The 15,768-nt window shown below is 40.3% G+C and overlaps 1 protein-coding gene across 5 annotated transcripts in view; it reads right to left on the bottom strand.

The window, feature by feature from the left end:
- cobl (cordon-bleu WH2 repeat protein) overlaps positions 1 to 15,768 on the bottom strand; it is a 52,356-nt gene that overhangs the window by 9,321 nt on the left and 27,267 nt on the right. For 4 of the 5 annotated variants that reach the window (XM_041044114.1, XM_041044117.1, XM_041044115.1 and 1 more), the window contains 2 exons: positions 5,746 to 6,325; positions 1,959 to 2,132 (listed from right to left, as the gene is read on the bottom strand). In XM_041044114.1, coding sequence (XP_040900048.1) covers positions 1,959 to 2,132; positions 5,746 to 6,325 — 754 coding nt within the window. The remainder of the gene's footprint in view (positions 1 to 1,958; positions 2,133 to 5,745; positions 6,326 to 15,768) is intronic. The other variant, XM_041044118.1, reaches the window with a different exon arrangement.

Raw genomic sequence — 15,768 nt, 5'->3', positions numbered from 1 at the left:
TGATAAAAACAAGAACTCCACTTCCTTAATGTGGTCAACAAACAAAAAGAATATTTTGCATTTGTTCAAAATATATGTAATCATATACTGCTAAAAATTGTAAACAAGCAATTTCCTATGAAACAGTCTTCCCTTAACGCCAGAGCTCCTGCAGTATTTCAGCCAAAGATCCAAATGATAAACTAAAGTTTTGGCTCTAAACCCCAAACAATTAACCCACACAGAATGTCACTACAGAAGGGTAATTGCGGATCCCTATCCATCATTTCAAAAACAAGCTATAAAGCCTTCATGCAACTATGCCAAAGTCTACAAAAAACAGTGTGTAGTGTCAGTGTCTTTCCAGTGTAGATTGTTATGAGCTTTCCTTAGGAGGACATCTTTTGTTTCAAATCCTTGTCTTTAAAATACATGAGCCACTACCACCTAAAAGCAACATGTCATTGATAGATCACCCTTTCCATATTATTGCCAAAGGCAGCAAGCATTCAAGTCTCAGGTTTCCACACTAATCCACAACAACACACATAAAGAAAGAAACATTCGCTGTCCCGCACTATTGATCTGCAGATATCACATCACCAAAATATTGGCTGATAGATACTGCATGGCCTTGCCTCATAGCCTCATTTCAGCATGTCACTCATCAATCACACTGTAACTGATACATCCAGGGTTTAGCTCATCTGTCATTGTGTCGTCTTCTGACCACATTCTGCGTGTCCGCTTTTAACTCAGCCCTGATCTCATGCATAATCAATGACAACTAGAGGATTATGTTGAAATGCAAAACCACAAAAAGTATATACATACATTTGTAAAAAAAAAAAAAAAAAAAAGAAAAAAGAAAAGAAATGAAGAAAAGACGAAGAAAAATCAAACATAAACACAAAGTATTGCTTTAAGAGTGTAAGTGGAGGGTATGACTTGCTTTCACTTGCAGCATCCTCTGTCCTCAACAGGCTCAAATCCAAACCATCAGGAGGACAGATGCATGCAGGCTGCCGCAAAGTGGCTTCTGCGAGTTCACTGTGACACCAAGTGAAAGCAAGTAACAGAAATGAGACAATTAAAGTTATGACAGAACTGAGACTGCAACAACAATTACAAGAGGACTGAAGGAACAGTACAAAAATTTTGTAAAAAGAACAACAGGAGGCCGGTGAATGCCAGAGGGAGGTCCAGCAGAAATGAGAAGGGGTGAAGAAGAAGTAAAGGGAACTGATGAAAAAGGACGGTCGGGCGAAGGAAGGGTCAAGCCAGAGAGAGGGACTTCAGGAGTGTTTGGAGCGCAGACGCATAGGCCCACAGCAGTACACTACAAAGGAGGGTGCGGGGTTTGGAGTAAAGAAAAGAATAGACTTGATTTGAGATGGGATAGATCATGAACATTGCACTTGGTGGGAATGGCAATGAAAACAGGATCCGGAGAAAGCCCTAAAAGTAAAGGAAGAGTACAACAAAAAAAACAATAGTATTTTGGCCATCTTAGTCTGATCATGCAGAGAACACATCCAGAGACAGAATGTGGTTCAGCATCTCTTCCATTATACATCTAATATACTCCCATGTACTGTATAAATGCAACATAAAAGGCACTCCAGTTGATTGGTGTTGACCCCAGCCCTGACCTTTGGGCCCAGAAGAAATAACAAGGCTTACAGGTTGACATTTATAGATATGAAGCGGCTTGACCCCACATGGGCCCAGCATCACTTAACAACTCAGCTGCCAGGGTCGCTGATTGAGGGATGGAAAGCATGTGAGGACAGAGTGCAGTATTCACATTCAGTATACACACACAAACAGACGTGCACAGGTTTGGCAGAATAAGAATAGCTGCAAATTCTGATTGAGACAAATGAAGTAAAAGTTAGAGAACCGGGAGAGCAGCTTCTAGGAAAGAAAAGAAACACCAAGAGTGAGAGAAAGGGAGAGGCAGTCCATCTGGAACCTACACTGGGGAGCTGCTTCCTCCACCTCCACGGGGCTCTCTGGGGAGTTACTTTGTGTGGGTTCAGTGGGAGGGGAGGGCGGGGGAGGAGTGGACGGGGTAGGGGGTAGGACAAGCTGTGGTGGTTCCCGGGCCGGGGAGCGACGAGGTTTGGGTGGCGCTGGTTGATCAGTGGTTCCTGGAGGAGAAACAATATGCAGGCAGGGAAGGCACTGATGGTCATGCTTGTAAAAATGGGAACCGTGACACTAACATCTTACATGCAAACTTCTTATAAAACTGAAAGTAGTAAAGAGCACGTGTTATGTAAACATCAAGACCTTTGTTTTTTATTTATCCTGACAACATTTTGGCTGTTGTTGTTTTTTCTCTTCTTTGAGACTGCTTTGTCCTTGGATTATCTGGTGGTGAAGTTTGAGTTTCTGTGACAAGAACTCCTTTCTTTGTCTGCTGAGCCACAGAGGTTATCGCATGTTAAAGTACACTACGTTACTTCAGTGTTTACAGTACACTCATTTCTTAGTTTTTACTTTTTTAGTTTGTTCCTGTGGATTTTCACAGTTTTACTTGACTATGTAGTGGAAGGCCCAACCTTAGCAAAAGGGTTGGTAGATTATCAGCTGAAGTTCTGAGAAAAGGGGCCACAACACAACCATTACACACCCATTGTTCAGCTGCCTTTCAGTTTACATAAATCATGTATCTTGTGAAGTTCCAAATAACAATAAATATGTTCCAGGAGTGGAACTGTTGTTTGAATCATGATTCAGGATTTTAAAATGTTTACTGAAACAGTCAAGTCCTGGTTAGAACTTGTTCAGACCTGTGATCATGACACCTGCTATGTCATTATTTGTTTATTTGAGTTCATGTTAAATATCCTCCATGATCTGATTTGTTTTATTTGTCTTGTTTTATTTTATTTGCCTGTTTATATGTATGAATGTTGTCATGGACTGTTGCTTTTCTTGTTCTGTTACCACATGAACTGATTTTATGCACTAATATGAGCTGCATTGATGTTATATGCACTGATATATATGTACTGATTATAAACTGCAACATATAGAGATAGTTTTAACAATTGTTTGATAAATGCCCATTAAGGGACAGTTTTTAGAAATAAGCTTTGGCTATACACATATGAAAAGTACATAGGACACTGCTTCTGAAACTGTCAATGTTTCTCCGTACTTGTCCCTTACAAATAAACCAAATAAATAAAATACATTTCTTAGGTGCATGCTCTACCAAAGTGTAACATGTGCAGACCATGATACATAAAGTGTGGGCTGACAAATGGGACAAAATCAATATGTTTAACATATTGGGATGTAGGGGCAAAAACACAATTACTGTAAAACAGCAGTGCTGAACTATAGCTGCCTAAATTTCCTTTTAAAGCTTGTGATGCATCGCTGTGCTGTGTCTTAGTCAGCAGGTGCTGTCGATGTGCTACTTTATCCGTTTACTCTGTTGTCCACAATGGGAGGGAACTGAAACAGCATGCAGAGCTGAGATGATAAACTACACCATCATAACCTTGACAGCCTCTGGATCTCACACACACACACGCACACGCACAAGCAGGTTAACATGGTTAAATCTTTCCCTGTGTTATTATATTACATTTACACTGCACAGAGCTGCATTCATTGTTGATGTCTTAGGTGCTCCACTACACAGAAGTATGATTAACATAGATATAAAGCAGAAACACTAATTTACATTTTCCCCCATAGTACCTGATATCAGGCGCTAGTAGAAGCAATGGTGTCAAACCAAGATTTAAAGAAAATACTAGAGTAATGCTGCACTACACTATAGCAGCTCCACCTCTGTTTATTTAGAATTAGAGACCTTTATCTAAGTTTCCCCAAGCAAATGATAAACAGTTTACAGTTTGACATACACATCAATTTAACTTAAATGAATGGCTAAAAAAAACTACATAAATTAAAGACTAAATCAAACCTATATAAATGAAAGACTAACTGAAACCTAATAAATGCACTGTGTACATTTCTGTCTCTGCCTATACAAGCATGAGGGCACCACCCTATACTATACGTGCAGGGTGTTGTCTAGCCCTAACGTATATACCAGCTATTCATTCAGTGCCAAATATGTACTGTTCATGTATAACCGAGTGCAGTTGTCAGGCTGCTATGAAAAATACATTACAGGCAATGTGAAAAGTTGAAAAGTTGATGCTGAGGTTGTCTAAAGGATACTAAAAGGGAGTTTTTGTGGCTTTGGGAATTAAACTATTTCAGCTCAAATACACATTATAACTCAGCGAATACTTTCTAACACATTGTAAAGGGGAACAGAGGAAGAGTGAAAAAAGGGAGAGAGTCAAAGCAAAAGAGAAAAGCGAAGGTGATGCACTGTCAGCAGTGCCAGGATAGAAAAAAAAAGGAGAAGTACCTAGGTCTATAAATTTATTAATGATCCTTGTGCTGTCTGTTCCATCCTGTCTAATGCACAAACCGCCTCATACTTCATCCTTTCTCTTGCTTTCATGCGCCTGTCCATCATCCTCCTCTCCTTAAACCCCCCTAGTCCCCTTTGTTTCTAACACACTACTCTATCATCCTGCTGCCAAAAACCTTCCCATGCTCCTTTCTCTGAACTTCTTTCTAGTGCTCTCACCTTTCCCATCCCTGCTCTGAGGTCTGCAGCTCTCTCATCTCTGCCCCTGTCAGACACGATAGCTGCAATCTCACTTTGCTACAGAGAAAGATCTAGGTTATATAAAGATCAATATGAGGCCATAGAAAGTTCAAGTAGAGCCGGTTTAAATCTGCGATGGATCTGTCTGACTTTATATCTGCCAGCTTTGAAGGTTTGTGTGAGGGGCTGCATGCACATTAGAGAGATGGTGAGAGACAGAGGGATAGAGAGAAAAGAGAGAGGGAAAGAGAGAAAGATAAGAACGTGAGGGATTGATAAGCATGGGCAAGAGACAAGGACTGTATTGTGTCATGAGCTATGATGAAAACCAGCTCCACTAGTTCCTGTACTTTAGCCATAACGTGCACGCACACGCACACACACACACGCACGCACACACATGCACACGCACACAAATTATGTATGTGGTTCTTGACAGTTAAAGTTTCAGACACTGCTGCAGTGTGACAGCTCAGTTCTCCAGGGCAGACGTTCAGTCACTTTCTAACAGGCAGAAAATTTTCTTTAGGAAACTTCTGACTGTCTCACTTCTTTAACATACAGAGAGAGCGTTTAACATCACTGTCAAGGATTCAGTGATCAACAGCCAAGTTCATTTTCTTTTATGAATATAAATATTTTGTGGACTAGGGTGTGATATGTGATATGTCAGTAGATTTAGATCAAAATTTAATGCACAAAGGCAACTGATGGAAGATAAAACAAAGAATGATATATGGGATTACGATATACAAAAACAACAATTAGATCTCATTACAGTTTCATTGCCTATGGTGCTGTGTTTGCTTTATCATTATAAATACCTTTAGCTGGCATTTGGTATTATTCCTGCTGCTGATATGCTTTATAATAGTCTTTAATTGCAAAGAAGGAGTCTGCCAACTGAGAGATGTTAGACAGTAACTCGAACAAAATAGGTTGTGTCATCACCAACAAGGAAAAAAAGACTAGATAATTGTAGGGTGTTTTCAGAAAGCATGAATTTAGGCTTATTAAAGATTAATTTCAAACAATGTCTTTCTAAACTGGTTGCATCTAAACTGAAGTCTTCAAATGTTGTTGTACTGTGTCATGTGTTGTCATCGGTTATTTACCAATTGCGCTGTGTCTGTTGTTCTCAACTTCATCTAGTTTCAGGTTGAGGGCTGACTCAGTCTCCGACCTTGAGCTGCTGGCTGAGGTCGCGTCTTGATTTAATTTGGCAGCCACACTGCTGGACTTCTCAGAGTCCTCCATCCTGCTGCTGGAGCTTTTCGTAGCTGGCTGAGCCGGCAGAGACCCGCTCACCGTGCTGCTGGTAAGGGTGCTGCAGGGCGAACCAGCCCGGTCTAGGTCTGCTTCTGAGTCATCAAGGCTGTGGCTGAGGTCAGAGCTGGAATCCTGGACAGCTAAGCTGTCGGTGGTGCTGCTGCTCGGGGTTGGGGAGCTGGCGGGTGGTGTGGTAGGTTCTACTGCTGTTTTCAAGGGGGCCGGTTTTATTGTTTGCATTACCACAACTGTAGAGGAGACTGGAATTGACTGTGCCACCTTGGTGCGGGAGGCCGGGGTAGGTGTTTCAGTAGCGTGGCTATCAGGAGTGGGAGCAGCAGAGGCTGAAGTGTCATCAGAGGCTGGGGTAGGAGGAGGGGCTGGAGCCTTTCTTTTCCTCTGCTGGCTTTCTGAGCCAGGGCCCATCTGATAAAATAAGTGAAAGAAAAGGAGAGAGACAGTAGAAAGTTAATTTATGTGAGCACCTTGTGCGTGTGTGTGTGTGGTCTAACCATAAATCAGGCTGTAAATTCAGTCTGCCAGGACTGAAGTACAGTTTACAACTGAGTAATTAAATCAAGTGGAGTTCTGGCAGGCGTCTGACTCTTCAAATCCATTACAGTGCCAACATTCCTTTTAAATTATCCTACAACAAGACATACAACGACTGGCAGCGATACAGTTAATTTGATGCAGTGTTATTGTGATAGTACATATTGATATGTGTATTTTTACTGTGGTGTTTCTCATAATTATTCATAGGGACATCAACCATTATTCAAATACCGTATTGCTGAATTACTTGTAAAGCTGAGTCACTGATCACCTAAGGGGTGAAATGACAGCTCAGTGACAGTAATTTTGTCTGTGTGTGCAAAAACAAAAACATTAAGAAACTAGCAAAGTAACTTCAACACTCAGTTCAGTTCAAAAACTATAATTGGAAGAGAACAACCTAAGTCACAAAGCCACATTAATACTGGTTGTTTAATGTTTTTTTTTTTTTTGATAAAGACTGTGATGGAAAATCACAGATGGTTAATAGATGCTTGAAGGAGAGAAGGATAAAGAAGGAAAGAGAGATAGTAAAAAAAGGAGGAAGACAGGATAAAACTATGAAATCAAATAACAAATCGGATATTATCTGTTTTATTCCATAGGGAAATGATACCATTCTCACCCTCCTGTGTAAGTGCTCTTAGTCTCTGTAAAGTCAGTTTTCAGGGAATCAATTAAAAACTTCTATGGGCATGTTTGAACAGTATAGATGTGCTTTTTTTTTCTATCCTACTGCTAATTTAGTGTGGTGTCCAACATACTGTGCTGCTCAGCTTTTCTTCACTCTGAAACTCTACAGAGAACATGCCCGAAGCTGCATGTAGCGTTGCATCATGCAGCCGGAGAAGAGGGAGACAAGGCCATTGCCCAGTTTGCCTTTCTGCAGGCAAACTGGGTTCACACATGTGAACTCAATGAACTCACTGCATGGCATGCTATGGAAATCCAAATGGCCCCCCAACTGGTTGTCTTTCTCTTTCTTGGTCTCCCGCTTCTCTCCCTCTCTGGCATTCATACATACATGAATACAGACTTACCAGTGATGTGGGCCAAAGTTGAAGCTGAAATGGATGACTGACTTGCCTATGAAGATGGATGTGTGTGTGCATGTGTGTGTACGTGGTGTGTGTGCATGCATGTGTGTGAGTATGTTTGTGTGCGTGTTCCCTGCAGAGTGAAACATAAGACTGCAGCCAAGCCCCGCTATGAAAGGAAGAGAGCTGCGCCCTCAACACTCATGCACACACACTTTTCTGTGTGACTGTATGAGCACATACACACCCTCGCATATGCCCACGAGTGCACACACACACACATAAGAAGGAACAGTATATCTCATATGTCAGACTGAGCTGGGGTGTATGGATTAGGGGGTTGTTAAGGGTTGCGGGGTTATGTGTGTGCTGCTCTCATGGGCTTATTGGCGCCATGACTGGGAACGCAGCATGTACTTAAGATTGTTAGAGACTGAAGACTCAAGACTCTGTATTATACCACATTCAAGGTCACACTATACATTAAGTTAAGCTGACTGTGTAATATGATTATATATACACTGTGTTTATGTGTGTTGTTTACTGATCCTACATTTGCAGCAGCTTTTCAAACTTATGTCGCACAGCAGAAGAACAGCTGTATATCATCGGGGAGGATGATCTCGGTCGGGAGCTGAAAGAAAGATCCCTTTTTTTTCCAGCAGCTATGCATATGCATGTACTGCTGTAAGCTAGAGGCAGGATCTGTTCATTTCTCAAGTCAACCTTGTGTCATGACATCACAAGTCAAGTCACAACAAACCAAAGGACGGTCAAAGTATCGAGTGGATTCTCAAGTCCCAACGCCGAAAGTACAGTCAGGTCATGTTGCATCAAATCACAAGCAGAAACCGTGTCAAACGAAATCAATGCAAAGTTGTGGAAGTGATGAGTTCACTATTAGGCAATTCTTTCACACAATATAATAATTAAAGATGGTCGAATGATAAACATCAATATGCGTGAGTACACCGCGAGGCCACAAACTTTCCATTCCATTTACTGCTTTTGAAATGGATTGATCATGTAGTAGAATTTATTTAGGATGAATGTTAGAAAGTTATTCATTATCACAGGAACCAGAGTCATGTATTAAATACCTTTGAGGTCTCAGTGATAGAGAACTTTACTGTTTATCTTGGCACACTATGCCTACAAAAAACATAATCAACAAGTCACCAGTAGCCCATTTGTTTCTGATGTTTAAGAAAGGATGTAGGGACATCATCAGTCACCATCTGATTATCTGACTTCCTGGTTTCCATACCAATGTGAATTTGTTTGTTTCTACAGTAACTCCACTAGCAAGATCAAAATAAAGAATTTGATTACAGCTATTCAAGTAGTGGACAAAATAAAACCAGTAAATTCCTCACATTTTTAGATATAACCAGAGTCTCTCCCACTGATCGCAACTGGCGGGGAGTGAGCAGCACACCATCCACGACGTGCACGTCCTGAACAAGCTGTCACTATCAACATGCTTCTTTGGTTTAACACATTATAATTTTCCTCCTCTTATTTGGTCTCTCAGTGGCTCATTAAAGAAAGACTGAGAAATTTGTGTACATGGGCATATTTTTAAGGGAATGCGCCTTTACACAAAAGTGCATAGAAGGCCATGCCAGGACAGTCTGGTGTGTCCATTAAATTTTCCACTCTGTGGTTTAAGAGGCATAGGGCCCCATGTTGGAGCATGCTGATCAGATAAGGCCACCCATGGAGGCTTCAACCTGGTGGCGTGACCATTCATCAGTTGTTTTGAAGGACTCTTGATGGGTGAGGGGCTTTGTAATAGGGCAACATTACAGCGCTAATGTGGAATGTGAAATGGAGTATGTGTGTGTACACTGTATATGTGTGTGCCTGTGCATGTCAGCATGCATGAGTACATTCATATATGCATGTGTGTGCACAGAAGTATGCATGTGTATGTGTGTGTCAGAGATAATAATAGCGACTGAACTGTCTCAACACAGTGAGGGCACCAAGGTCAAAAACATCCTTGAAGACAGTTAAGCGTGTGTTAGGGTTATTGTGTGTATGTTATAATGAACATATGTGGCCGCGCGTATATGATGAAAAAAGTTTTATGTTAAAAGTCTTAACAATGTGTCTGTGAAAAGGAGGGGTGTGGAATAGGCTAGCCAGGGATGCGGAGACACATGGCTGACCCAGTTCCATTGTCGTTCACTTTGTCCTACTAACCCACTGAAATTGTATGTTTTCTTCACCTTTTCCCTACATTGACAGTGATGTTCATATGCGCTGTGGTTGCAGGACTTAAAGGAATCAGAGTAAAATAACATACATTAATACTAGAACTAGGAGCAATAATAAAGGGAGTAATTTGTCTACATTAAATAAAAACTGAAAACTGTAGCAGGTAAAGTCAGATTAGAAATTTTGGAGTCCCACTTGGGGTGCTTTGACTAATTTTAATGTTGGCCTGCTTTACACAATATCTGCATAATTTAGCTTTAACAGCTAAAAAAAAAAAGATTAAAAAAATATATTGGATCTGAATCTCTATAAGCAGATAGAGAATCCCTGATTATACAGTTATATACTGTATATTTACAAAAAAATAGGTAAATAGAAATAATTAGGGGTATTCATTGATTGATTACTTATTATAATGAACATCAGATCAATAATTGGCTTTCTAAAATTGCAGTATATCCACATTCTATATATATCTCTTTGCTACAGTTTTATAGGAATTGTAACACAGGTTCAAAGGCAACAACAAACAGTTGGAGACTAACACAAACATAGATTTGCTTCATTCGTTTGTCCCATCTGTCCTGGCTGGTGTCATACACAAGATGTTTTGACAGCTTCAAGTGCAAACAAATCCTGTCCTAAATAGGCGGCATGGCAGGGTGACATTTTGCCCTATTCCTGGCCCCTAACTCACACTTTCACAATCTTCAAGGTCAGTGCATAAGAATAGAAAGCCTCCATAGCCTACCTAGAGTAGGCTCAAGGCACCACAACCACAAGACAAAGCAGATAGTACAGGACATAGGGCATGTCGCACACTAACATAAATAGTAATTATGTTGTTAGAAGGTATGTATGACAAAGAAAAAATTAAAAACAGCACAAGAGCAACAGAAGTACAAATAAATAAATAAATTTTGGAGGAATTACATACTGTGCTGTGTGTCAAAAGCTTTTTTTTCGATGGCTTTACAGCACTCTGCTTTACACTTGTACTCAATCTGAGACGTTTCAGTGTACAAGGAAACACAACCATTAGTAAAATAAACCATAAAAGATCATCTAAAAAATAAAAAAAGATTTTTTCTCAAATTGATGTTCAATAATTCTGATGTAACTGAGTCACATACTGACCCTGCAAAGCTCAAATTAAGATCTGAATATAGCACTTTATATTGCATACAGTATCATTGTCAATTACATCAAGGCCCTTTTAAGACATATGTGAAATGTACATTGCCTTACAAGAGCACCTGCTACTTTCAGCTGCAGCACAAATGAACAAAAACAGCAGCTCTAAATGAAGGCTGAGAGATGAACAGAGGCAGGACTGCCTGTTTTCTTTGGCAGCAGAAGTCTCACTTTTTCTTTGCTCCAAACGGATTCAACAAAATCTGTTTTGTTCCTTGAGAATACGTGGAGAGAAACAGTAGAGACATGTGACAGACGGGCAAACATCCGTTTCTACATCCTTCCAAACCTCTACTGACCTCTCACACCGGGAACATCCAGGTTACCTCCTTTCTTTCTGCTCTTCTAATTTTTACCCTCCCTTGTTTAGCTCTCTTGTTCTCTCACAGACTCTTATCTGACCGAGGCTTAGCCTATCTAACCACAAATACAACAGGGACGAACAGTGATGAAACCCAACAACAGTGTGGCTGAGCTTCTTTGTTTATACTGTCAAGTGGAGGGTGTATTCACTGGGTGAAGCTGTGACCAGTCCAAAAATGTTGTAAAGGAGACAAAACAGAGGGTGAGCAGCAGAAGAAAAGCTGATATCTAGGGGAGAAAAAAAAGGGGGAAAAACAGATGGATAGCAAAAAAATAGGCAAAAAAATAAAGAAGGAAAACGTCTTACAGAAACTCTACATTACTGAACACAGATCCAGTAGCAACTTGTGTTTTATCTGGCTGATTGAACCAGAGCTGTGCATTAGAGCAGATTAAAGTTAGCTACAGTTATAGACAATTACAGGACTGATGGATGGCTGTGAAAAACAAGCCTCCCTCTGCTGCCAACGATCTATTTTCGGAGAGTGACAGATCATCAGGAGGAAAAACGTAGCCAGCTCGGTCAATCAAGAAGCCACACAGACACAGGCAGGCTTTACAGCATGCACAGAAACGAATTCATGCAACACAGAAAACTGTTTTTGACAAAAAGCGTAGACTGCCATGTTGTTTAAGAAACACGCACAACTGCATACACACATTCACACACAGATGTCCTGACAGCTGTCCCATACACATAAACGTGTAGCGTGGACCAAATGAAAAGCACACTTCTGACCCTCGCACTATTGCAAACTGCTACAATTAAGATTTGATCAGCAATCACATAACCATTATCAGAGCTGTCCCAGGCAATTCTTAGTCAGATCTGATGACTGGATTTCCCTTGAGGAATTTGATCTCATTCAGATGCAACAGTGTTTCTGCTATCACGGTTCATTTGTGTTCTTCCAAGTGAGAGACAGTCATCATATTTTAATTCCCACATCAGGATTCACTTGTCTTGATAAACAGATGTGATGTGAAATTAAGAAATGTCTGTCCTCTCTCCTCTGGCCCTAGGTTTCACACGGAACTGCTGTATAGAGCAAGATGTGGTTTTGTGTTGTATTGGACCTTGTTTGATTGGCTATACTACAAAGTTTTTCCAGATCTACATACATGTAATGCTACCAATCACCTCATTTCTGGGTCGTCCAGAGATTACTTAGGAATTACTCCAGTGAGTCATGCAGGGAGAAATGCTAATTACATTTGTTTTGTTGTTTGGTGACACAAATTTAGCAAAGTCAGATTATATGAAATATGGGAGCAGTGAAAGCCCTTCGAGTCTATATTTAACTGTAGATAATCCACTTCAGAACGTTTGTAATGTTTTCTTACAAACTCACAGAGAGTCTACTCACTGCTACTGGTCTTATTACTCCTCCATCTTATGCAGCTTGTCCTCTGTTAAACTTTTAACCTGCTGTGTTCTTCTGCAAGTGAAGGGTGGCGCTGAGGGCTTGCCAACCAGATGTCATGCTGTACTGCATTTTGGAAATATGACCCAAAAGCTTATACATTGTTATTGTTGCACAACCAAACTACAACACATCTAAACCCTTATAAGGCCTGATGTTACCTTACTCTGACTTTCTGTCTCTCTACGTGACTCAGTTTCTCTCTTTTGCTCTTAATCCTCTCTCTCATTCTCTGCTTCAGTTGCTCTGTCTTTATCTTTCACTCTTCTTGCACACACAACACACATGAGCACAAATGCACTTACTCAAGAAGCACCTTCTGTTACTGAGCAGTGAAGCAGAAAGCTCAGAATTTATCTGAACTCCTTTATCACAGAGGCTATGTAGACATGGCTTTCTTTCCAAACCACAAAAACAGATTGCCTATCACTGCTGGAAACCCACCCAAAGGAAAAAAAAAACAAAAAAACAACAAGATTGTGTTTCTCTGAACTCAATGTTCCAAAACATAATTTAATTCAGTGCTGCTCTCATAAAGACAGACACAGACTGTTGATTGTTAAGCTGAGGAAACAAAACTGCAAACTTCTCTGACTTCATGATGACACCAGCATGTGAAAACATCTGATTCTCCTACAGTCAAAGAAGACTTCACACTCTTCCTGGAAAACCATGTCATCTGTTTTTAGTGCCCTTGCTATTCCCATTCTCACTGCTGTATATAGCAACCTGCTCCTTGGACATTGAAAAAGGTCAACGATCTTCTTTCATTACTGTAAATGAAACAAGATCTTAAACAGAGATGTTCAAATTCTCCGTCTCAGAACCCTGACAACACCCTGGCATCAATCCACATGGTGTAAAAAAAATCTCATTACTACCATGTATGAATGATAATTAACAATGCTGTAAACGGTCATCCCAAAAAAATCTATACTTGTGTTTACACAGCTCTACATTATGGTTAAGCTTCAGGTTACTTGCAATAAGTAACTTAAACATAAATTCAGCTTGAATTTTTATAGCACCAACATCAGAAAAAGTAAAAGCAAAAAGTGAAAGGGAAGGAGACAAAGTACAGCCTCATATGTAGCAAAGACTCCAATTATAGCAAATTGACCATTTGTGATAAAATAAGAAGTTGCAAGTAATTGCTAGCTTGTCATCTTGCCCTAAAACGTGGCCCTCACTTTGACCTATATTTTCACAGAGATTCTGGCCCTCCTAATTTTGTCAATGATGTTAATATAACCATATTCCTACTAAGACTTAAATGGCCACCCTTACTGAGCTCTGTATCTCCAAAAAGTTATTTGAAGCCTTTAGTTTCATTATAACAATCTCATCATCCTTATAGCTTATAATACCATGTCACTGTCCATTACTGTGTCTCGTAAGCCACAATTAGTTGACCACCTAAGCTTGTTCAGCGCAGAGGGAGGTCTATAATGAGGACAGTCATCATGTCTCAGCTGTCCTCAGATGACCTGCTACGATGTGCCTAATCCTCCTCTCTCTCTCAAATACACACCCATGCATGTTCTCATACTGTATATACAGACATCAGGTGGGGCAGAGTGTAACACAAACCAGCATTCTGCAGATCCGGGAAAGTGTTTTTACTGAACTGAGAAAGTGTTTTTCTAAGTCAGCAAAATGCAGCAAACATTTAAAAAAAAAAATACAAGAAAAACAAACTGCACATTTAGTGATCAATTGAATGTGAATCTGCCAGCGAGCTGGCACAGTTCCAACCCATCCCTTGTGGACAAAGCTGTATCTGAACTATAATATTTTAACAAGTATAGCGTGACATCTGTTTTCACTGGAGCTTGAACTTGCTGAAGATGATGTTTCTCTACTCACAAGCAAAGTGTGCCAGTTTTTTTTTTTTCCCTATTGTAGCTTAATACCGCCTCCAGCAACGTTCATATAAACGTTAAAGTACAACTTAGATTCTGATTGTGATGTGATTTGATTTGACATGTACAATTGTTCCACAGATCCAAGTCATGCAGAGCTCTTTAATGCCAATGCCCCTGAGAAATTGTCCTGATGAAACCTGGCTGCTATGACACCCTTCACTGTCATGAAACTAAATCCTCCTTAACCACAGTCGCACAACAAACACAGGCCAAACATGCTGTTCATTTTTGAACACCTCATACCTGTGTTGTGTCCTTAGATGACGCTGCCTAATCACACCCAACCTCCTTATCAAACAATAATTTCAACTTTCCATCCATTTATTCTTCACTAAACTGATCACCTACATGTGTAAAAATACACATTAAATCAACACAGACTATCTGCTTTCTACAGACATGTTGCTATTTCATTATTACCGTGAAAGACATGAAACACATGAAATCTCTGTCACTTTTTGACCTAAGGCTGAACTGTTGATAAGACCAGCAGAACCCATCAACAGCCTGTCCTCAATCTCTCCGCTCAACGAGCAGCACTGCAAAACAGAGAGGGAAAACATGAGAGGTGTCCTGCACCACAGTATAACCCTGCAATGTGTGGACGTGCATGAATATACACGAGACTTTGTGTTCAGGGTAACAGTTCAGAGAAGGCATAAGAGCAAGATGGATAAATCTATTATTAGACCAGTCATCGAGTCCTGAAATGACCTTCCCAACTCCTGTTCTGTGTAGCAGCCCTTGTGACTCCCAGTGGTGTCTCAGTATTCCAGCTCTGGTGTCTGTCATAACTCTTAATCGGACAGGTGGACAGATAATTTACCGTCGCCTTCTGCACAACCACAATTTGCAGTACAGAAAATAATCACAGCCGCTATAAGGAGCTTCTTAGTAGAGTCACAATGACCACAATCACAAAAACAAAAGAACAAACAAACCAAAGTTTAAATGTATGCTAAACAGGAAGGATACATTCAGAATTTTTGGTGACAATGAACACTAGTTGCATTTATACCTTCAGAAATGGTCCACTGGTAGCTGTAGCTGTTAATCCAGCTCTACAGTAGTGGAAAAATAATGGGAAAGTTTGGTTTAGCAGATTAGTTAAGTGTACTGTAGTTAGGTTTAGGATAACCTCTTTAGAG

The sequence above is a fragment of the Toxotes jaculatrix genome, chromosome 8 (assembly GCF_017976425.1).
Source record: "Toxotes jaculatrix isolate fToxJac2 chromosome 8, fToxJac2.pri, whole genome shotgun sequence".
Lineage (NCBI taxonomy): Eukaryota > Metazoa > Chordata > Actinopteri > Toxotidae > Toxotes > Toxotes jaculatrix.
This window is presented reverse-complemented; position numbering and strand designations above follow the sequence as displayed.